The sequence below is a fragment of the Schistocerca cancellata genome, chromosome 8, assembly GCF_023864275.1.
Source record: "Schistocerca cancellata isolate TAMUIC-IGC-003103 chromosome 8, iqSchCanc2.1, whole genome shotgun sequence".
Classification (NCBI taxonomy): Eukaryota; Metazoa; Arthropoda; class Insecta; order Orthoptera; family Acrididae; genus Schistocerca; species Schistocerca cancellata.
Window position 1 is genome coordinate 320,863,363 of NC_064633.1, and position 24,894 is coordinate 320,888,256.

General features: G+C 42.4%; 1 protein-coding gene across 1 annotated transcript in view; it reads left to right on the top strand.

Moving 5' to 3' along the window:
• LOC126094985 (uncharacterized) overlaps positions 1-24,894 on the top strand; it is a 165,319-nt gene that overhangs the window by 68,067 nt on the left and 72,358 nt on the right. The window contains exon 2 of the mRNA XM_049909640.1: positions 23,445-23,782. Coding sequence (XP_049765597.1) covers positions 23,445-23,782 — 338 coding nt within the window. The remainder of the gene's footprint in view (positions 1-23,444; positions 23,783-24,894) is intronic.

A 24,894-nucleotide genomic window follows, 5' to 3' on the forward strand; every position in this document is an offset into this window, starting at 1 on the left:
TATACAGGTGCTCAATTTACTTCCCATAATCGTGACCATCGTTATTAAATATCATACAGGCATATCAACTATTGCATCTGTAGAGAGAGTTTTCAGAATCGTGTATAGGGTAGTGAGGGACAAATTGGGAGATGAAACATTTGAAAAATAACTTTTCCTGAAAATGAACGAGCAGTTCATCTGAGGTGCATTGCGACAGATGATGCTGTAGACAATGTATTTAATTACTGACTCTTACTAATGGTTATTTCCTTTCTACATGTACAGGGTTCATTCTTTATTAACAGATGAGCTACAATTATAAACTGTAAATGTAACTGTAATATAGTCGTAACTGATGTAGTTACTTTTGATGTATAATAACTATAACTGCAACTGTCACTTCTCCCGGGAAGTACAAGGGCATGCTGAAGAGAAATGCCTCCGATTATTTTATACGAAAACTCTTAAAGCTTTTTAAATAAAACAATGTTATTAACGTTCTACATCTTTATTGTTAATTTCCACATATTTATTTCTCAAAATAGTCACCATGACGACCAACACATTTCTCCTAAAACACATTTCTCCCTACGAGAGACCAATTTTTTTGATACCGCCTCCGCCTGCACCTCTTCATCACTATCAAAGTTTAGTTTTAGAAACACGTGAAAATCGGATGAGGCCAAGCTGGAACTTAATTGAGAATGATCGATGACAGTGAACCCAAGGCTTCGGATTGTTGCAGATCCCGCAGTGATTGTGTGTGGCGTGGCATTGTCATTCTTCAGTAGAGGGTGCGATTCGAATTCTAAACCCAATTACAGCATGTTGTTCCTCGCGCACCGACATAGTTTTGTTACACACCGCCATGTCACATGTTACAGTTCGAAGCCTTCTAGCGCAAGAGGGCTGCAAATGTGTAGACATAAAGAATAAAGATGTAGAATGTTAATAACTTTTTGTTTCATTTAAAAAGCTTTGAGAGAGTTCACATAAAAAAGTTCGGAGACATTACTTTCCAGCACGCCCTTGTAATTTTAATTGCATCTTAACTACTTTCAAAAAGTAACTTTCGTGTCTCTGAAACGATGTACTGCGTGTACAAGCACACAAAAAATTAATAGTCACCAAAACAGGCATCACGGGAATACCGCGTAATCTCTAGCCTTGAAAACAGCCTCAGTTTGGCGTGGAGGACAGACCACATGTTTCTTCTGGTATGCCATAGCCAGTCTGAAGTCAAGTCATTCACTGATGATTAGGTCTCGTAAAGCTGTCAAGTTGCTGGGAATTTCATAGCTACGTTTCACCCACTGTTACAAATAGTACAAGACTTTTCTGTGGGATAAAGATCGGGTGATTTAATGGATCAGTCGAAGTCTGATAGGCTACCGAATGAATGCGTACAGTTTTGTGTCATCTCCATAGACGGGAGTGTCTATAGCAAACTCATCAAGAAGTAGGGAAAAGAACAGTACTTAGTTACTTCTTCTTCTTCGTAGTGTCAATCTGTGAAACAGGTTCCGCTTTTTGGATCAATGCACGTATAGCCACCGTAATTTAGGCCTTCCACGTTGTCTCTGGCCTTTGACAGCGAGATGATACGCTGGGCTGATTACTGAAATAGGTGGTGCCCGTATGATGTGTCCATACCGCCAAAGTCCCCATTCATCTGCATCTACATGTACATTCCGCAAGCTACCGTGTGGTGGATGGGGGATGGTACTCTAAACCACTACTAGGTATTTTCTTTCCCGTTTCACTCGCAAATAGAGCAAGGGAAAAACGACTATCTATATGCCTCAGTATGGGCCCTACTTCTCGTATCTTGTCTTCGTGGTGCTTTCGCTAAACGTATGTTGGCAGAAATACAATCGTTCTGCAGGCAGCTTCAAACGGCTGGTTCTCCAAATTTTCTCAGTCGTGTTCCTCGAGAGTAATGTTCCATTTTTTGCATCTTGCTACTGACTGGAGCCACTCCACCCAGTTGACGGATCGTAATATTGTCGATGTGGTCGAGCAGAGAAGTGCCTAATGATCTTTTCAGTGTCTACATTTTCATGACATGTAGTGAGTGCTCAGCAGTTCTGGGTGTGGGCCAACATTCAGTACCATGTAGTGCAAATGACCTCACCCTTGTGAGACAATCTTCGGTTACAGGAGGATAGGCGTCTTCTTATCATAAAGAATACCGATGACGTCTCTGAATCGCATCCAGGAAACTCTGATTCTTACTTGCATATTCTCATTCACACAGCCGTCACTCTGTATGCGACAATCTAGATATCGGAATATGTCCACCGTGGTAAGAGGAACTCCATTAATTTGCCTAGTTCCAGGAGATGGAATCGTTTGAAGTATTCAGTCTTGAGTATGTTTAAACGGAGGCCAAATCTTTGTAGACCATCATACCATGTTTGGATCTGAGTTTCAATACCGTCCCTGGTACACGCCGCAAGCATCACATCATCTACATATAGTATCGTCCACGGTACACACTTCTGTAAGTTGCGCGTTATGGTATCCATTATGGTGACAATGGGCAGTGGAGACAGGTCTAGCTCCTGCTGAGCGCCAACTATCAAAGGAAAGCTGTCATCCAGTGCAGCATAGCGTCGTACATGGCTACTGGTGTTTTTGTACAACATTTTCACTCAGTTGATGTTGGTTTCAGGAACTTGATTATCGCGAAGAGCATACCAAATCATCTAATGTGGTATTTGATCAAATGCCTTCTGAAGGACAAGAAAGGCAAGATGCAGTGACTCCTTTTCTTTGCAGAATTTATCCATCAGTTGGCGCGCACCAGAAATTGGGTCTATCGTGCCACATCCCTTTACAAACCCATATTGATGCACTGAGAGCTGGAGTATGTCCTGCAGCTTGTCATCAAGGATGTGGTCGAATATCTTCACAGTGTGGGAGAGGAGCTGAATTGGGCAGTAGGTGGGTACTTGAGGCAGGGTCGTCCTTGCCCTTAAACATAGGCACTGTGATACTAGATGACCAGTTCGTGTGTATTTGGTCGCAATGAATGGCGGAGACGAAGAATTCTTCCAGCCAAGTGGTAGTTTTGTCGTTGAGTCTCTCAGTTTTCCAAACATCTGGAAGAACGTCGTCTAGCCCTGGAGGCTTTCAATATTTCATGTTACGAGTAGCAACTGTGAACTCATCTGTTGTGATACACGGAACTGGTCCAATCGTGACATTGCCTTTTGGTGTTGGTGGGTGAGGGAATTTCACTGAAATACGCTCGAAAACGTCACAGAATCATCTTTCTGGCACGGAGACGCTGACCATTTTTATCTTTCACACACGCGTACTGTTCTATGTCCTGACCCGCTCTACACGGTGCTCTGGCGAGTCGGTAGATGATTTTGTTCCCTTTTTTTAGTTATTAGCTAATTAGTCACTGATAATATTGAAATAAACGTCCTGCATCACATTCGCGATAACCTAAATGAGCGAGCACAACCTACGGAACGAAAATTACTCCCAAAACATCACAAAACCACGTCCACTCTGAACTACACCCCTTACACTTTACATATTATCGCCCATTGGATATTGGTTCAGTTGACGTCTTGCATCATCTGAAAAGAGGAAAAAATCACTATTCGCATGGTGACACTGCACGTCTTCAGTCATCTATCCAGTTTTTGTGTTGTCTGCACCATTGAAGATGCGCAAATTTACGAGGAATGTTCGGTAAGTGATGCAATACACTTTTTTTTCTGAAAGCGGGTGGTTTTATTAAGGATTCCAGTAGACCGTATTATCCGCCTTTCTGTCGGCTATAGAACCATTTTTTTCTGATTCATGAGTTTCTCCCGGCGTATTTGATAATCAAAATATCCACGGGTGTACTGCCGGTCTACAGTGTCCAACGGGCACAATATTTCGGCGATCATACATGTCGCCATCATCAGGTGAACTGACGGACTGAGCTCCTGTGAACGTGCTGGCACGGAGATCCGTACGCTATGGCTGCTCGGAGGGAACTGGGTTCGGTCGTGGCGGCGGCCGATTTAAATACCCTCCGCCCGCGGCGCGCTCCCTCCGCTGTCTGCGCCCCGCGCCACGGTCGCACGGTGGAACAGATTGCGACGGCGTCTGAGATGACGTCGGTGTGATGGCTCTGTCCGCCGTGGTCGTCACAACTATACGTTTGCTCTATTTACTCTTGATTAACCCAATCGCTGGTTCCCAAGCCTTGCTAAGATTATAACCACAGTCACGGTTTATGAGGTCGTCATTGGTGCGAATTTCGATGGCCTCTCTAACAATGCTGTCCCAGTATCTCAACGTCTGTACCAGAATCCTCGTGCGTTCGTACTCCATAGCGTGATTTTCCGACAAACAATGTTCAGCGACCGCCGACTTGCTCGGGTACATCAGTCGAGTATGCCTCTGGTGTTCACGGCATCGATCCTCGACGGTACGCATCGTTTGACCAATAAAAACTTGCCACATTGACACGGAATCTGGTACACGCCGGCCTTCCTCAAACCGAGGTCATCTTTGGAGCTCCCCACCAGTGCACGAGTTTTATTCGGAGGACAAAACACATTTCCGACCCGGTGTATCTTCAAAATGCGGGCGATTTTCCCCGATAGTGCGCCTGTATATGGAATAAACACAGTGCCTACCTCCTCCCTCGTGATTTCATCCATCTCCACAGGTTGTGCTGTAGTGGTTGGGCGGAGAGCACGTTGAATTTTCCGCTCTGAGTACCCATTTTTTTCGAAATACAGTTCTGAGATGTTCCAATTCATGGGGTAGACTCTCTGCGTCAGAGATAGTGCGCGCCCTGCGTACTAGAGTTTTAAGTACCCCATTCCTCTGTGAAGGGTGTTGGCAGCTGTCTGCGTGCAAATACAGATCAGTGTGCGTTGTCTTCCGATACACCCCATGACCTAGGGTGCCGTCTGCCCTTCTCTTGAGCAAGACGTCGAGGAAAGGTAATTTAGCCTCCGTTTCAGTCTCCTTAGTGAATTTGATGTTGGGGTGTATGGAGTTTAGATGTGTAAGGAAGTCAAGGAGTTTATCCATACCATGTGGCCAGATGACGAACGTGTCCACGTAACGGAAAAAGCAAGTAGGTTTCCATTCGGATGACGACAGGGCTTCCTCCTCGAAGTTCTCCATGTACAAATTCGCTACCACCGGTGAGAGTGGGCTACCCATGGCGACTCCCTCTGTTTGTTCGTAGTATTCACCATTAAAAAGAAAATACGTGGAAGTCAAGACATGCCTAAAAAGTTCAGTGGTCTTCTCGTCAAACTTCTGACTAATCAATTCTAGTGACTCTCGCAGGGGTACCCTCGTAAACAAGGAAACGACGTCAAAACTCACCTTGATATCTGACTCATGCAACCTGAAGCTATCAAGGCGTTTAACAAAATCCACGGAATTACGGACGTGATGAGGGCATTTACCCACATAAGGACTTGATATTCCCGTCAGGTATTTGGCCAACAAATATGTAGGTGCCCTGATGTTGCTGACAATGGGGCGTAATGGTACCCCCTCTTTGTGAACCTTCGGGAGTCCATATAGCCTAGGCGGTACCGGACCTTGGGATAACAATTTCTTAGCGTCACCCTCCGGTAAATCTGCGTCCTTGAGAAGCGACCTCGTCTTGTTCTCCACCTTCTTTGTGGGGTCAACGCTGATCTTCCGGTAGGAATCGTCATTTAGCAGGCTCTGCATCTTATCAGTGTAGTCCTTTTGGGAGACAACAACTATAGCATTGCCTTTGTCAGCCGGTAAGACAACAATTTCAGAGCTCTCCCTCAGATCACGAATGGCCGCCCTCTCTTTACTGGTGATATTTGACTTCATCGGCTTGGATTTCGTCAACGCACGACAAGTTTCACGACGTATTTCCTCTGCTGATTCAGGCGGAAGTCGAGCTGCAACCTGTTCAACAGCACTAACAATTTCTGCGAACGGAGTGAACTTGGGGGTGGGAGCGAAGTTGAGACCTTTCTGCAAAACCGAGACCGCATCATCACTCAACACCATGCCACTCAAATTGATGACAGTCTTGCACGGAACCTGCAGAGATGGATTGTCAAGGAGACGTGAGAACTTAGCTGTTTGACGTCCCGTTGCCTTCTTATGGACGGAATCAGCTGCAACCCAGGTGACACCATCAATCCAATCCCAGGAAAAAAAAGTGAAATTACTAGCCAGTTGCAAATGTAGTTTGAGTAATTCCTGTGAGATAAACTCAAGGCTCCGGCGGGTGAATTGCACTATCTCACGTACCAATACGAGGCTCGCTCGTTTCTTGATTCTCTTAGCTGCTGCAGAATCGATGTGATGCATAACATTAGCAAAATTTGGAACAACATTCTCGGAGCGACATCTCTTTAGAAAGGCAAGAGTACTTAGCAAACGACAACAGTATATTGCTCCCTCCTACGTATATCTGGCGAAGAGACCATGAGGATAAAATCAGAGAGATTAGAGCCCACACAGAGGCATACCGACAATCCTTCTTTCCACGAACAATACGAGACTGGAATAGAAGGGAGAACCCATAGAGGTACTCAAGGTACCCTCCACCACACACCGTCAGGTGGCTTGCGGAGTATGGATGTAGATGTAGATGTAGATGTAGAAGCTACATCTACGGTGACGCAACTTTTCAAATTTCTTCATGCTACGGTACATCTCCTGCCCGTAAAGTTGTATGATGTGATTCTTGAGTTTCTCCCGGCGTATTTGATAATCAAAATTTCCACGGGTGTACTGCCGGTCTACAATGTCCAGCGGGCACAATATTTCTTCGATCATACATGTCGCCATCATCTTATCTGCGTTTATTCCATATACAGGCGCACTCTTGGGAAAAATCGCCCGCATTTTGAAGAAACACCGGGTCTGAACTGTGTTTTGTCCTCCGAATAAAACTCGTGCACTGGTGGGGAGCTCCAAAGATGACCTCGGTTTGAGGAAGGCCGGCGTGTACCAGATTCCGTGTCAATGTGGCAAGTTTTTATTGGTCAAACGATGCGTACCGTCGAGGATCGATGCCGTGAACACCAGAGGCACACTCGACTGATGTACCCGAGCAAGTCGGCGGTCGCTGAACATTGTTTGTCGGAAAATCACGCTATGGAGTACGAACGCACGAGGATTCTGGTACAGACGTCGAGATACTGGGACAGCGTTGTTAGAGAGGCCATCGAAATTCGCACCAATGACGACCTCATAAACCGTGACTGTGGCTATAATCTTAGCAAGACTTGGGAACCAGCGATTGGGTTAATCAAGAGTAAATAGAGCAAACGTATAGTTGTGACGACCACGGCGGACAGAGCCATCACACCGACGTCATCTCAGACGCCGTCGCAATCTGTTCCACCGCGCGACCGTGGTGCGGGGTGCGGACAGCGGCGCAAGCGCGCCGCGGGCGGAGGGTATTTAAATCGGCCGCCGCCGCGACCGAACCCAGTTCCCTCTGAGCAACCATAGCGTACGGATCTCGGTTCCGGCACGTTCACAGGAGCTCAGTCTGTCAGTTCACCTGATGATGGCGACATGTATGATCGCCGAAATATTGTGCCCGTTGGACACTGTAGACCGGCAGTACACCCGTGGATATTTTGATTATCATTTTTTTTTCGACATAATCTCCGTCCAATGAGACGGCCTTACTTTACCTATCTGGGAGGGTCGGCGTAGCCGGCCGAGGTGGCCGAGCGGTTCTGGAACCGCAGTCTGGAACCGCGCGACAGTCTGGAACCGCGCGACCGCTGCGGTCGCGGGTTCGAATCCTGCCTCGGGCATGGATGTGTGTGATGTCCTTAGGTTAGTTAGGTTTAAGTAGTTCTAAGTTCTAGGGGACTGATGACCTCAGAAGTTAAGTCCCATAGTGCTCAGAGCCATTTGAACCATTTGAAGGGTCGGCGTCGGAACCAACATCTTGCTGTATCAATAACATCCCCATCATCCACGAGGGACTGATGACCCTGTAGTTTGGTCCCTTTATCCCTCAAACCAACCTATCCATCATCCATGCACTGCTTCCCGTGGAGTGCATCCTTCATTGGGAAAAACAGATGGAAGTTGGAAGGCACGAGATCCGGTCTGATGGGTGGATGACGAAGAACAGTCCAGTGAAGCTTTGTGAGCACCTCTCGGGTGTACAGACTTATGTTAGGCATTTCGTTGTCACAGAGCAGAAGTTAGTTTGCATGTTCGTGACGACGGGTACGCTGAAGCTGTTTCTTCAATTTCCTAGGGTGCACAATACACTCCAGAGTTAGTTGGGAGGACAACAAACAGTGTAACCCCTTCAGAGCTCCAGAAGACCGTCACCATTACTTTACCAGCCAACATTTCTTCAGAGGGGAGTTGGTGTGGTGCCACTCCATGGATGTCATTTTGCTTCCTGTTCGAAGTGATAAAAACATGTTTCATCGCTTGTGATGATGTTCTAAAAAGACTGTCACGATCAACGATGTAAGGCGCAAGCAACTCCGCAGAGATGGTCCTTCGTTGCCCCTTACGGTCTTTGTTAGGCAACGAGGAATCCAAGGGACACACATCTTCGAGGAGACCAAGTGGTGGACAAGTGTGGCAGCACTACCAACAGAGACGTCCAGATGAGCAGCCAGGTGTTCGATTGTGATCTGTCGATAACCGCGAATGAGAGTGTCCGCACGTTCCAACATTGCAGGAGTCACAGCTATGTGTGGTCGGCCGGGACGCGGGAGATTGGACAGGTTTGTGCTACCTTGTTGCGATGTTGGCTAACGTCTCGCCCAACGACTCACCGTGCTTTCGTTCACTGCCAGGTCCCCGTAGACATTCTGCAAGGGCTTACGAATATCTACGATACTCTGTCTTTTTTTTTTTTTTTTGTCAAAGACTCAATGACAGCGGCGTACTTGGAACGCACCTCCTTTACAGACACTATTTTGAAGGCTGCGTATAGCGCAGTCACCTATTGGAAATTCATGAAACCATAGGGCCTGAAGCGGGAATATTCAACGATATCCCACTACAAATACCAAATTTTTACAACAGAAACTGGCCGAGAAAGAAAACGAGTTGCATTACTTACTGAACGCCTCTCGTATGTGCCGCTATGCGCAATGGCTTATAACCTTCCCGTATATAAAAGTTTCCTGTACAAAATTGACAGAGAATTGAAACTGATAAATTTTGGACGTAAGCAGCGCTACGTCATGACCCTGTGAAATCAACCTGAATAAACTGAAAAATTCTTACCTCATAATGGTGTCGCTGGGTAACGCTATCTATATATCTGCTCCTAAATGACACAGCTTAGTGCAATGTTCGTCTATCTACTACTACTAAACAACATTTGTCTGAGATTTGCATTATCAGAAAAAAAACTGACTTTGCTTGTTGACACAGCTGCATAGCTGGTCCTCTGATTATTAAACAACGCATGACTAAGATCTGGGAAAATTTATAAAATATTTAAATTCAAGTAAATGACTGGTAAAAAATTATGTTATGAAAAAACGTATTATTGAAAGCATTTCTGCAAACCATTACATAAAAAATTGAACATTACAAGTCTGACTTAATTAGTGCTGACAAATCATAAAAAGACTGAAACAAATTCATATTAACATCTCAGACAACAAATTTAAGTACGCGCATGGCGATGAAGAATAATAAAGTTTACTTTACACTACATGGCAATGAACTGCGCTGCACCAGCGGCGACTGCTGTTGCTCTTACATGGCTACCAACTGTACTGTAGCGGTGAGCTTCTACGACTTCTGCTCTGTAGGAGCGAGCGATCATTACTGCTGCCGACACTGCTCTGACCTGCGATTCTATTGCAGCAGAGATGTTTTATATCGCAGGCAGCGCTTGAGCAATAGATCGAAATTACTTTTGCTCCAGTAGGATAGTGAACAGTAAACATCTTACATAATGAACCCCTTACAGGCTTCTGCGAGGTACCCAGTTCCAAATGTTAACTGACTTTGCCTGTAAATCATTTGATCGTTTACCTGGCACCAAACGCCGTCGGTCGCTAAGCGAAACAGCGGCACAGTCAGAATTCGTTTGAATTAAGGTTCGTGACGGTGTGTCTGTTTTTTGAATCTAGTTTTAAGTTTCATGATCAGCTAGTATGCCTACACAGTCCGTTTGCCTACCATATTTCAGCACGTTTCTGTAAAGTTTATGTTTGTGCTTCAATGTTAAACCCGTTTAGACACCCTAATTCGCTCATTCCTTCCTACCGTTTGACGTGCTGTTACGTTTCCACCTACGTACGACACGCAAAACGTCGATCAGGGTTTCCCTGCCAGTGGTTCGTGACGTTTTACTACGTGCCATAGCTCTTAGGAGGTTGTTGCGAAATTTTATTGCATTCAGAGGTCTAAATTTTTAAAGTTTATCATACGAAGTATATTACATTTCGACGCGATCTATCCTGGTGGACGCCAATCTGCGAGTGTTTGCTGATGACGCTGTAGTGTATGGGGAAATGTAAGAATTGAGTGACTATAGGACAGTACAGGATAACTTGGACAGAGTTTTTATTTGGAGCGATTTAATGCAGATGAGTAGCAAAAACAATGATGTAATACTTGAATACATAATTAGCAGTGTGCTGCTTGATACAATGGTGTCGTTCAAGTGCGCAAAGTTGCAAAGCGACATGAACTCGTTAGAGCATCCATTCCTGAGTACTGCTCCAGTGTTTGGTATCCACACTAAGTCGGATCGAAGACAAATATCGAAGTAATTCAACGAGGTGCTGGTAGATTTGTTAGTAGTAGGTTCGATCAGCTTGCTAGTGTTACGTAAATGGTCCGTGGCTCAAATGAGGACCCATGGAGTGAAGAAGACCTTCTTTTCGAGAAACACTATTGAGAATGTTTGGAGAAACGGCATCAACGTACATTTTGCACAAGAACTGGGAAGATAAGATAAGAGGAATCAGTGCCCGTGCGAAAGCAAATATACGAGTACAGTCGTTTTCCATCGCTCCATTTCCAAGTGTAGCAGTAAAAGGAGTGACTTGCAGTGGTTCACGGTACCTACCGCTATCCACCATACGGTATTTTGTGGGGAATGTATGCAGATGTAGACGCAAATAGAAATTTCGAAACAGCCTGAACCGGTCATCTCTTGAAACGCGAAGTAAATTTCATATCTCCTTGTCGTTAATTAGAGCGACAGTAATAGTATGGAGCACTGGTCTCCTTTCTCAACTCATTGTATATGTGTGTGGGTGTGTACCTGTGGGTGGGTGTGGCTAGGGCTTCCCGTAGGGGACACTAGTCACCTGGTGCAAGTCTTTTTAGTTGACGCCACTTCGGCAATCTGCGTGACAACGAGGATGAAATGATGATGAAGACAATACGACATCTAGTTTCCGAGTGGAGAAAATTTCCGAACCAGTCGGGAATCGAACCCGGGCTCCTGCATGGCATTCTACCAGTCTGACAACCTTTTCTTTCTCAAGAAACCACACGTAAAAAAAGTGCCATAAAGGCAGAAAATTGTGACAAAATGATGAGGTATGCACTCCGGTAATAAATGAAAATAACTGACTTGTAACATTATGCCAAATAAAGGAACATCGGAATCTCCAATTCTCCAACAAAGGAGGGCCAGTCGTCTTCTGGAATCCCCAGTTCGTAATGGTTCGTTCGCGTATACTACCCAGTTATGGAGGCAGACGACTCACCTAGTGAAAAGAAGGGTAAGGGCGCCTTGGTTACTTGGTTGGGTTCAGTGTACACACTGGTAAGAAGGGAGTTTCAGTTGTTATCTGCGACAATATCTGCCATGTTAATGTGCGAGAAACCGAGAGGTGAAATCAGAAGGGTGAGCTGATACGGATGAACAGCAGAAACGCAAATGTTCTCGGTGTGTGTCGTATCGAATAGGATTCCATGTCAGGCACTGCCCGGCTGGTTAGCCCGATAATAGCAGACGAAATCAACTGGTGCGCTCAACGTTAGGCCGCTCGTGGCCTCGTCGACGTTTCCAGAGATACATTTGTATCAGGCCTGCTGTAAAGATGTTCTTGCCACCTTCCGCTCTTGCGAACTCATCAACCAACAGTTTTACAAGCTTCGGAACTCTGAGTAAAGGCATTCAAGCACGGGGTCCCTACACTGCCAAGGGAGTAGTGTTAACAGTCAGCACCATCCCCTTCAAACGCCGAGGAGGAGGAGTTTACTGTTTATGTCCCGTCGACAACCTTGTCATTAGAGACGGAGCACAGGCTCGGATTAGGGAAGGATGGGGAAGGAAATCGGCCGTGCCCTTTCAAAGGAACCATTCCGGCCTTAGCCTGAAGTAATCTAGGGAAATCACGGAAAACCTAAATCAGGATGGCTGGACGCGGGGTTGAACCACCGTCCTCCCGAATGCGAGTCCAGTGTGCTAACCACTGCGCCACCTCGCTCGGTCTTCAAGCACCGAACAGAGAACAAATGCTGATATTATGTTTTCCCAAAAGGGCAAAAAATCCCGGCTCGCAGAGACACATGAAGGGAGAAGAGTGCACTTCGAATGGTTCCGTGATACTCTCAGAAATCCGTCACGCAGAGTTGGCCGGCTGCCTCCACCTCAGAAGATGTGGAGAAGAGAGAACCTAGTCTACAAAATTACGTACTTTTTGAACAGACAGTACTTTTGGCATCAGTAAAAGTGCGCAAAACCGATGACCAGCGATTTCAGGTCAGTGAAGCAGAATATTGCATTTTTGCGTTTTGCCTCTCCGCATTTAGTACTGGCAGTACTGTTACAAAGCAATAATATAATATGGACAAATGTAGAACTTTCTCGAAGTCCTCTCCACCCAGCACCAAGCCAAGCCACCACAAGCCCGTGCCGCAATGACGACAAACCGGCAGAACGCCGACATTGCGGAAAGCAAATACTGACTCACTTCGCACCAGCGAGAGGTTGAACGGAAAAACTCTATAACATGTACTCGGCGACGAGAGGGGTCACGTCGTTGAAACAGTAGCGCTTGATTTCTTAAGAGAGAATAAAGGCCTCACAAGAACACCAACCACCCCCCCGATATGGCGGAAAGGCGACAAGCTGAAAGCCTCGTATCGCGTTGAACATAACGTTTGGGATTTAATAAATGAATGTTATGTTAGATATGAAGTCCCTCTGACGTTATTACTATCACCATGAGTATTGAAATTACGAGATACAAGGACAATTTTCTTTCTCCACAACCTCGTCGCTATCCGGCAGCTTATTCTACGAACATGAAATCTGAGGCGATTAGTACTGGCTGTTAAATAACGAGAAAGCTTTCTTTACCTTTTTGGTGTCTTCATTTTCCTTTCGAACACTACTAATTGCGATCGCCAAAATTATACCTGTATATGCTACTTTTATGTGTTAAATACGACAGAAGCCGCAGTGATAATTAATCATACTACGCTTCCATAAAAGAACAGTCGGAGACAAACGTCATGCGTGTGTGAGTTTTGTGTGTATGGTTGTAAGAGTGTCCTTTCTGAAGAAGGCTTTGGCTGAAAATTTATATGAACACTTTTTTCATCGTGCTTGCCTTTTGCTCGGCGTGTGAGTAGCAATCTATCCGTTTCACAGTATAGTTACGCCCTCATGAGGTTTGTTGTAAATATTCCACTGCCCTTCAACAGGAACAGTGATATACGTAATTATAATACCAGAAAAAAGTGTCATTCATTACGCCACATCAAGGCTGTCTATAACACAAACGGCCGGCCAAAGTGGACGAGCGGTTCTAGGCGCTTCACTCTGGAACCGCACGACCGCTATGGTCGCAGGTTCGAATCCTGCCTCGGGAACGGATGTGTGTGATGTCCTTAGGTTAGTTAGGTTTAAGTAGTTCTAAGTTCTAGGGGACTGATGACTTCAGATGTTAAGTCCCATAGTGCTCAGAGACATTTGAACCATTTTGTCCAGAAACAAGGGTTCACAGTGCAGCAACCAAAAGTTTTGATCAATTACCCCTTGATATATAAAATGCCTGACACACAGTAAAGTAAAATTTGAAACTAAGTTGAAAGAGTTTCATAACTCCTTCTAATCCGCGGAAGATTGTCTATTACTGTATGTGTAAATGGTGATAGCTAACAATTACTAACTAACATCTGTTTGTCCTTAATTAAAAAACGTAAAAACTAATAAATGATCAGTATGGAGGCATATTTACAAAAAAGTTGTTGTCACTATATAATGACCTGTGCCACATCATTTACTATTTAGCGTTGTAATGATACACAGAACATGAAACTAAGTAACTATCTACTGGTATTTCACAAAGTACAGCATGGAATTATATACTTTGAACACCCAAAATGAAATTCGAAAATAAAGTCAAGCAGATGATCGAAGTAAACGTATATTACAATTGTGCTATGTTTGATTATTCCTGAAAAACTGACAGAGTTACTGACAAGAAATATTCCTCAAAAAGAAGCAAGTAGGCTTCTATTGGAAAGGTAGACCTACATATTACACAGGTTTGACTATCATTACTAGAAAGTTACTACCATACACGTTAAAGCAAATTATTAGTTTTAATGGCTCTTAACCGTTTGAGACCATTATCTTAATCACATTTATTGCATTCCACAATAGTAGAAGATGTTTAAAAATTATCTCTTTTTTTTATCCTGTGAGCTGCTTTTATTGGCTGCACACTAAATGCCGCACAGTAGGTAAGATTTTAAAGTGAGAAGATGGGTGTACTATAGTGAGACTATTGCACTGACCGTCTAATAAAACAAGAACTGTGTTCTGCATGCAGGTATACATCTACGTAGTTCTGTTTCTCTGATATTTTAATAAAAACATGGAGGTAAAAAGAAGCAAGGTGGCACTACAGACTTATATATGTATATCAGTTCATGACATCCAGTCTTACAAATTTCAAAACTCTGCCATCTTTCTCCCCACATCCACCACTGCTGGCGGCTCACCTCCAACTGCGCAACGCTACGCGCTGTTAACAGCCAACTGCCCAACACTACAATGGCAGACAACAAAGCAAACTAGCTACAGACTGCACACAGCACAGCCAGTGATTTTCATACAGAGCGCTACGTAACGTTGTCAATAAGAAAACATAAACAGCCTACTTACATAGCCCCCATGCTCCCCGCAAAAAATTTTACAAATTGTTTTGGGCACTGGCCAATACAGATATGAAAAAATTTTTCATAATTACAGTAAGAAAGATATCAAATACACACACTTATTAATACAATGTTGGTCAAAAGCTAAAATTTTCTCACAGTCCATAAAGACGGTCCTGATCATTCATCACAGTAAAATTGCAGTGTTTTTTTTTCTCAAAGTCTGAGCAGTAAAAGACAATGCACATGGAAGTAGTGGATTTCCATGGAGTCTTGAAGAAGTAGTGTTGTCCTTCCAACGGAAAGACAGTGCTGACTCTTGACATGCTGACAAGTAATGGGCCACAACAGAGCAAACCCACAGCAGAGTCATTCGACGTTTTGAAGAATATTGGTAGGTAGGTCATCATAGAGTAGACCCACTGTAGTCCTGGTAGAGATTACGGTATTGGTGGGCCACCAGAGGTGCAGAATCACTGCAGTCCTTGTAGAAATAATGGTACTGGTGGGTCATCAAAGATGCAGACCCACTGTAGTCCTTGTAGAGATGGCCAGCAGCCATCTGTTGTGACTGTGCAGGTTCACAATCACCATTGAAGAGTCTTGCGGATAATATAGCAAGTCCATGAACCACCACTTGTGCACTCACAAATTTTTTTTTTGAAATGTCCTTCGAACCAGCAATGCTGTTATCCAGTCCCTTGCTGAATTATTAACACACGTGCAAACACTATCAGTCCCTACTTCTCACATATTGTCCCTATACTATGACCAACAGAAACGTGTGCAGTGAAATGGAACTTACAAGTTAATAATATAATGAACTGGTGTCAATTACAATTTTATAACATAAGAATACAATTACAAAGGTACAAAATACATCATTAAAGAACATAACAATACAGACAACATTTGTAGTACAGGCTTTACAAAAGAATCGAAATAACATATACATCAGTGTTACAGGAAGGTAAGTAGGCTGTTTATGTTTTCTTATTGGCAACGTTACGTAGCGCTCTGTATGAAAATCACTGGATGTGCTGTGTGCAGTCTGTGGCTATTTTGCATTGTTGTCTGCCATTGTAGTGTTGGGCGGTTGGCTGTTAACAGCGCGTAGCGTTGCGCAGTTGGAGGTGAGCCACCAGCAGTGGTGGATGTGGGGAGAGAGATGGCGGAGTTTTGAAATTTGTAAGACTGGATGTCATGAACTGCTATGTATATTATGAGTTTTCAACACTATTAAGGTAAATACATTGTTTGTTCTCTATTAAAATCTTTCATTTGCTAACTATCCCTATCAGTAGTTAGTGCCTTCCGTAGTTCGAATCTTTTATTTAGCTGGCAGTAGTGGCGCTCGCTGTATTGCAGTAGTTGAGTAACGAAGATTTTTGTGAGGTAAATGATTTGTGAAAGGTATAGGTTAATGTTAGTCAGGGCCATTCTTTTGTAGAGATTTTTGAAAGTCAGATTGCGTTGCGCTAAAAATACTGTGTGTCAGTTTAAGCACAGTCGTATATAATTTTTCGAAGGGGACGTTTCACATGTCGACCCTTAGCCGAGGATACCTCACTGGAATCTTATGATTTTTTCTTGTAGTTTGTGCAATTAGTGCAGCCTTTGTTTATTGCTAGTGCGTGTAATTGTAGAGAAAATTTCCTTTGTAGTTGTAGTTTTTCATTCTTGTACAGTAAAACAGTTGTGACATGCATGTAGATTTGCACTAAGTATTTCTCAACTGCGCTTGCAATTAACTAGATATTATTTTCAGTGCTATGTTAATGTGTTCTCTTATTTTTGCTCTTCAAATTGTGTATTTCTGTGTTGTCATGTGAAATATTGTGACAATAATGGCGTGTGAAAAACGTAATACTAGGCTCCAAAGTAAACTGAGAAATGACAGTGAAGACGAAAGCAGTGTGTTAGCGCCACCATGTAATGAATTAACTAATGTTCAAAGTAATAATTTGGTAATTGTGCATAGGGAAATGGAGCGGGCTGCAAATAATGGTGTAGGCAGTGAAACAATTAGTGAACAGGGAAGCATTATCGATCGATCGGTCGGCAACAGCCCGCCTGAGGAATCGGGAATGACAGGACACAATCTTGCAAACACTGCAGATTCAGGTTTTGGGTCCTCACCGTTTTCTCAAATAAGTCAAGACCCATTTTCTGCTTGTCAAAATGTGAATGTTGCAGGCGCAAATTCACTGCCGAAAAGCACTGAGGAACATGTTTCAGACATCAGTGCACTGTTATTACAGCTAATGCAACAAATGGGACAAAGGCTACAAAAGTTAGACACAACGCTTGAACAAAATCAGAAACAAATGGGACAAAATCTTCAAAAGTTAGACACAATGGAACAAAATCTTCAAAAGTTAGACACAATGGAACAAAATCTTCAAAAGTTAGACACCACACTTGAACAAACACGTGAAGATTTAACTACTGAGTTACATAAAATCGAATCGAACTGTCAAAAGGTCTGTAATGACGTAAAAACACAAATTTGTGAGCATTTCCAACCTATTTTTTCGCGTCATGAAAATGCTTTACAGAATCACGAAGCAGCCATAAAAGAACTGCAAACTACTGTTCATGAAAATCATGAGACCTTGCAAGCTAAAATTGACTCAGTTGCATCTACCGATTCGGTTATGCAACTTTCAAAACTCAGGAAAACTTAAAGGACACAGTAGATACGATTTCAACACAAATGGACACTCTGAAACTTGGTTCAGAAAAACACACAAAGGAAATAATTTCACTAACGGATAAAGTAGCCGAACTTTCAGATCAGTTCACTAACTTATCTACAAAGGTAGATGATAATCTGAATGACACAAGACCTGTAGCCATCACTGACACAGAAGAGTATGAACAAATTAAGAAATTCAAACAAAATCAGAATCAAATTAATACGCAACACAAAAGAGAAATCCGGGAAGCACAAGATCAGGTGGCACAAGTAATACAAGAATTACATATTTCAGAGGACACTCGCGCTCCAACACGGGAAGAGGGACTTATAAATACGGAACAACCACAAAATAATAACACAGGACACTTCGGAAATTATGAAACAAATTGGCAAGGCGCACCGAATTTTGAGATGGAACCGCCGAAACGACTTAACAATGACCGACATGTGACTCGCCGCCATGATGATTTTGACTATAAGCTGTTCATTACTACACGTAAATTCAAAACATTTAAGAATTCTGGGAACGACATTCATCCACAAGCATGGCTCCATCAATTCTCTCATTGTTTTCCTCCCAACTGGTCGTTAGAGCACAGATTAGAATTTATGTGTGGCTGCTTAGAGAATGAACCAGCTGAAAGAATGCGATCGGTCATTCACGATTGTCACAGTGAAGGAGAATTTTCCCATGCGTTCCTCTCAGCATATTGGTCTCAAGCTACACAAGACCGAGTAAAACATAGCATCATGATGATGAAACACTTTGAACAATCTGAATTTTCCAGTCTTGTCAAATATTTTGAAGACATGTTGCACAAGAGTCAGTACCTGTCAAACCCATACAGCCCCTCAGAACTCATCCGCATTTGCTTAATCAAATTACCTGAACATTTACGACATATTATTTTGGCAGGACATTGCAAAGACGACATTGGAGCTTTTCAGGGGCTCTTACAAGAACTGGAAATTGACACTGACAATCGCGGAACGCAAAAACAGGAGCACAACAATTACAGGTCATATCCGTCACAATTCCGCGATGACAGAAATAATAACTGGATGCGACAAGGCTATTCTTACAACGTAAATCGTGACCAAAACAGACACCACCCGTATGACAACCACTGGCAGAGTAATAGTTACAGAGAAAGATCGCATTTCCGTAGTAATGAATATGACAGAGACAATCAGAGAAACAGACAATTTGGCAACCAGCACTAGTATTATCACGGGAGACAGAATAACTTTCAGACGCAACGGTCCACTGTGCAGTGATAATTCAGGGAGAAATTCTCCACCACTTAACTGACAAGAAAGAAACTGCAGGAACTACCGACATGACGACAGACGATATAATCATAACGACAGACGTGAATTTCATCAGAACTGGCGGGATTCTAACAGGGCTGGGCCCTCTCGGCAAGGCGAATTTGTAGAAGTTAGGTCTCCTAATCCCAGTAATGATGCGCGCCAACAAAGAAACAGACAATGACTCGCACCTCAGGTAGCCACGTGCGCCCGCTGACTCATGGAAAAATAACATAGACGCTAACCTTGAGAAGAATTCCAGTATTCTTTACCGACGTATACCACATGATAATTGCGTTAAAGTTGAAACTCTGCGTACTAGGAAGAGTAAAGATTTACACCACATTTCACATGTAAAACCGTTTATTGAAAGATAATCTGCTTGTTAACTTTGTCTTTGCCATAAAACCTTTCACTTCACATTTCTAGTATGCATTGTCAGACTTAGAAACTGTTACCATGCAACAATGTTTGAAGTTAAATATCCAATCAAGAACCAAGAGAACTTATTTAAACAGAAATTACGAATGCGTTGTTATAGTGAACAGACGACACAGTGTTATTGTGTGTGTACATTCTTGCTTGTTAGTTGCACGATTACGTGACAACTATAAGGCTCACATACTTAGAACATATACTGGTCTGCTAATGAGATTTTAATGCAACATTTTGGTTTACTTGAAAACAAATTCTGGAATTAAAGTACTTTCTGTGAGATACCAGATGAGACAGTGGTTAGTTTATGTGACAGCTACACGATATTATCACGACGCTACTAATGAGTGACAATTTACAATGTTGCTTTTGCGGCGTATCTGTTTCATATCTGCACAGTTTTTCTGAATTATTCTGTAAAGTAAAACATGTTTTAGTAGTAACTTTTGTGGTATAGCTACAATGAGACAGCCTCTTTCGTAGCACAACAATACGTTACATTATAGTACTTTCTTGATCACGGTAAGGTACGTAATAACTACGATATCTATACGCAAAGCATTTCACTTTCGTTTATGATGAGGTAAGTACATTGACTTCAGCAGAACTTTGCTTACAGAGGACGATAACTACGATACTTCCACAGAATTATCTTACAGCAAGACGCACATTTAGCGCTACAGGACACGCATTTGAGTGCTTAATTTTGTACTTAAACCATTTATTCTTCAAGATTTTTGAATTACAAAGAAAGTATTCCGTGATACATTTCATTCCATTGCTGTAATCTGTAATACCTGAGGGTATAATTACGTTAATCCTCAGGGGGGTACATGCTTACTTTGTGTACCATGTGTGTGGCAAGCATAAGGAGCCCTAGCTAATATGGTATTTGCTTATACAACTTTACACATCGGTACCATATTTCTCCAACACAGAATTACACAGCTACCTCGTGATTATTTAACAGAGAAACAAACATTTTTTTACTACATCAGTGGCAGATGTTTACGCAATTACACAGTTGGGTAACTTCACACTTATGAAACTGTATTTTGTCTGTACTGTGTGAACCGTTCATATTTTTTCGGAACCATTGTGATACTATGAGAGCTTTGAATGATGTATTTGGTATGAGATCATGACTTTTAAAGTACGTTTGAGGTAGATGACACTTTTGAAACGAGCAGAGAATTTTTTGTAGGTTTTAAAATATTCAGAAAGCTACGACGATTTTGAGATGTGATTGATCTGTTATGATGTTATTATTATGATGACGATGTGTATTATGCTGGTGAGGTATGTTTATGATTAATAGGCTGAGGCTATATGAGTTATTTGATTATGCTACGTATCTGTTATGATGAAATATTGAAGAAGTGTCGACGAATAAGGTAAGGAATAATGAGTAGTGTTTAGGGACTCTGGTTTGTGAAAAAGGTTGTTGGAAACCAAGAATCGTACTTTAAGAGTTATGAAATGTATGTAAATGCGTGAATGTATTACAACGCCGCCGAAAATTTTTTGGACACTGTTATATCAATAGGATTTTGTTTCTACAGATTTGTAACGCAAATTCTTGACCTGTGAAATATTTTTATATGAGACTGTCACTGTAGCGGAAACTGCTGTCGTAAATATTTCCGTAAGAAAGTTAAGTGACCACCAGCACGTAATGTGTCATGGGCACCCACCTGTGTCAGACGCCTGGAGAAAAAGCCATTAGTGTGTGCCTTTCAGAGGCACAGGTGGAGAAAAAAAAAGGGGTCCATTATCCTCACTATTGACATTCCTTTGTAGAAAGCATTGCAAATACGACACGCTCAAACTTGAGAATATATGATTACACTGTGGAGCTCTTAATTTATGATATTTACTAAAATGCCTAATGAAATGATGAGAAACATTTTACATCTATTGTCTTTCTAGTTGAGAGATTTGCTCATTTTGTTTAATATCATGCTTCTAGCTGCACTGCAGCATTGGTTAAAATAGAATTTTATAGATGTACTAATATAAATATTTTCTGTCTACAGATCCAGTAAATACTAATTTTGTAATACACTTCCCAAAAAATGAGGGAGCACAAAGACATTGCCCTTCACAGGAACTGCATAAATAATATTTTAAACGATTTGGTAACTTGTCTGCTACAGTAACTTATCGTGATGCATCACTCTAGTATTAAGATGTGACATAGGTATTAGACATGGCCATCTTTAGTGTAATATTTTTTCTGATTGAGCTTTGTCATGTTTAGATATAAGTTATTGCATTTGCTGCTGCTGTTTGCCAGGCATAGTGCTACTAAATTTCACTTTGTATTACTCTGTTAAGCTAGTTTTACTACTGATTTATTTTTCTTGTTTGCTGCACAGTGCCTTATATTAGTTGTAATATTGCAATTGCTTTGCCGATTTAAATTTTTTGTCATTGATGTTTGTGTTAATTGTTTTGTGCTGCTGCATTGCCTCGTCCCTTAGTTTAGCATCTAGCTCAGTAGATTTAAGTTAGCTTAAGAGGGGGTAGAGTATAGAAGAGAATGAGTTATGATGAATTGGAAGAAATGCATTGAGAAGCTATAAGAAAATGGTTTGGCCAAAAAAGTAGTGTACAGTGGAGAAAAACTATTTTTGAAAGAGGATATGAACAAAAAAGCAGGGTTTAGTGACAACAGGTTTAGGTAGTATTTTCTTGGAAGTATCAGATTTTACTTTGCTGTGTGTCAGACATTTTATATATCAAGGGGCAAGTAATCAAAATTTTTGATTGCTGCATTGTGATCCTCTGTTTGCTCTACAGACAACCGTAATGTGGCATAATGAATGTCATTTTTTTCTTCTGAAACTGTAATTATGTACATTATTGTTGCTGTTGAAGTGCAGTAGTTTATTTACAACAAACTTCATGAGGGAATAACTATACTGTGAAACGGATAGAATGCTACTCACACGCCGAGCAGTAGGCAGGCACGACGATAAGAATGTTCACATAAATTTTCACCTAAAGCTTTCTTCACAAAAGGAGCAAAGCACACATACACATCCATACAACCATATACACAAAACTCACTCACACATAAGACCACTGTTCTAGCCAGAATTATTTTTGAAGGGGGAGGAAATGTGAACAGTGAATATAATTATCGGCGAGAGTAATTTAGGGAATTAGATGCTGCCCCAAAAAATCAGCGCAGTTACATAGCCATCTGTTGTGCGAGGACGAGACCGTTGACGTCGCAGCGTTTGTGATCTGTTGTTCAAATGTGTGTGAAATCTTACAGGACTTAACTGCTAAGGTCATCAGCCTCTGAGCTTACACATTACTTAACCTAAATTATCCTAAGGACAAACACACACACCCATGCCCGAGGGAGGACTCGAACCTCCGCCAGGACCAGCCGCACAGTCCATGACTGCAGCGCACTAGACCGCTCGGCTAATCCCGCGCGGCATTTGCGATTTGGAAGGCAATGAAAAACACAGGAAAGAAGACAGAGAATGGATACCGAGAAAATTACGGCAAATATAAAGTCATATGAGAGTAATAAAACCATTACAATAAAAGTAAACAGTCCAATAATAACTCGTATATACACTACTGGCCATTACAACTGCTACACCACGAAGATGACGTGCTACAGACGCGAAATTTAACCGACGGGAAGAAGCTGCTGTGATATGCAAATTATTAGCTTTCCAGAGCAGAATACCAGTTTATCATCTGCATTTCTTCTTGGTGTAGCAATTTTAATGGACAGTAGTGTATTTCCAGTCTTATGCAATTCAAAGAGTAGCCTAAGTTAGCTGTAATGTTTTCTATACTCAATATAATATTTGATCAATGTAACGGTGAGTTGTGACACACTCCTTACACCATTTATTTGTTTATTTATTTACTTTCGCAGGTTATTTGTCCATTTTGGCGAGTTTGGTGGCTGCAGGTGACATTATTGCTGTTCGTAGGCACGGTGTCGTCGCCGCCAGTGCAGTTTGAGTGCAGGAATGGAAACAGCACTTGCTCCTGCATTGGCTGCTCGCACCTGCCGACGAACCTGCCACCGGGTGTGAGTAGAATCGAAATGATCGGAGACGGCGTCAGTCCCTTCTATTTTCCCACCAATGTCTTGCCCGAGTACGCTAATGTCAAATCAGTCTTTATCAACAACTACAGTATACCAGCTGTCCGCTCAGGAGACCTTTCCTCCTTTGAGAATGCGATGATCATCTCTCTATCAAACAACGGGTGAGTACCACTGATTCATCTTATATAGTAATTTCACCAGAGTAGATACCCGTCAAGCCCCTCTAGGATTTGTCACTGCCTCAACTCTGTCACACAGTTTACTTCACATCACTCATTTGCAATGAATGTGGTTGGTGCTGTTTGCCGTTTCATGGGTGCTGAATTTGATAATTAAATCAATTTTTGGCTAAAGGTCTCAGTTTTCTTGGGCAGTTTCAATATTCAGTAGTTTAAATTGCTCAAAAATATCCAGACATCTACAAAGAACATAAACCTCAGTCCAAAAATGTACATCCAGGAAATAAATGTCGTTTATCAGCAATTCCGATGAGTGACTTTTTTCGGTATAAATGAGTGGCGCTTATTCATAGATTCCCAGGAGACTTAGTCTGAAAGTAATACTTTTCCACAGAATGAGCAAATTTAATTCTGCTCCGATTTGTCATGCAGTCAGTCTCAAGGAGACACATGACAGTTTTAAGCTGTTGCTCACGGTTAAGCAGAATGAGAAATACAAATGGCATACATCTATAAATCTCCGGTTAATGGCAATTCTTTTCTTTATTCAAAACACTGTTGCTTTCTGTGCGAGTAGGACAGCGGAGACACAAATAAATACCATTATGGGACATATGGCCTACTAGGGAGGATCTTCTTTCAAGACAGAAGAATGTGATGAGCGTACCTCTTGTTCACCCCAGAAACGAGTGTCTACCTCCACTGCACATTAAGTTGAGTCTTGTCAACAGCTATGTGTGTGCTGTGGACAACTTCATGTGCATTCATATACATGCGAGATGAATTTCCAACGATTTGTGGAGTTAAAACGAAGGACCGCGCAGGATTAGCCGAGCGGTCAGGGGCGTTGCAGTCATGGACTGTGCGGCAGGTCCCGGCGGAGGTTCGAGTCCTCCCTCGGGCATGGGTGTGTGTGTTTGTCCTTAGGATAATTTAGGTTAGGTGGCGTGTAAGCTTAGGGACTGATGACCTTAGCAGTTAAGTCCCATAAGATTTCACATACATTTGAACATTTTTTAAAACGAAGGAAAAAAATGTGAGACCACGAATCAAAGAATGAATGTGGGGGAAACATTTCCTTGGCTTCTTGAGAG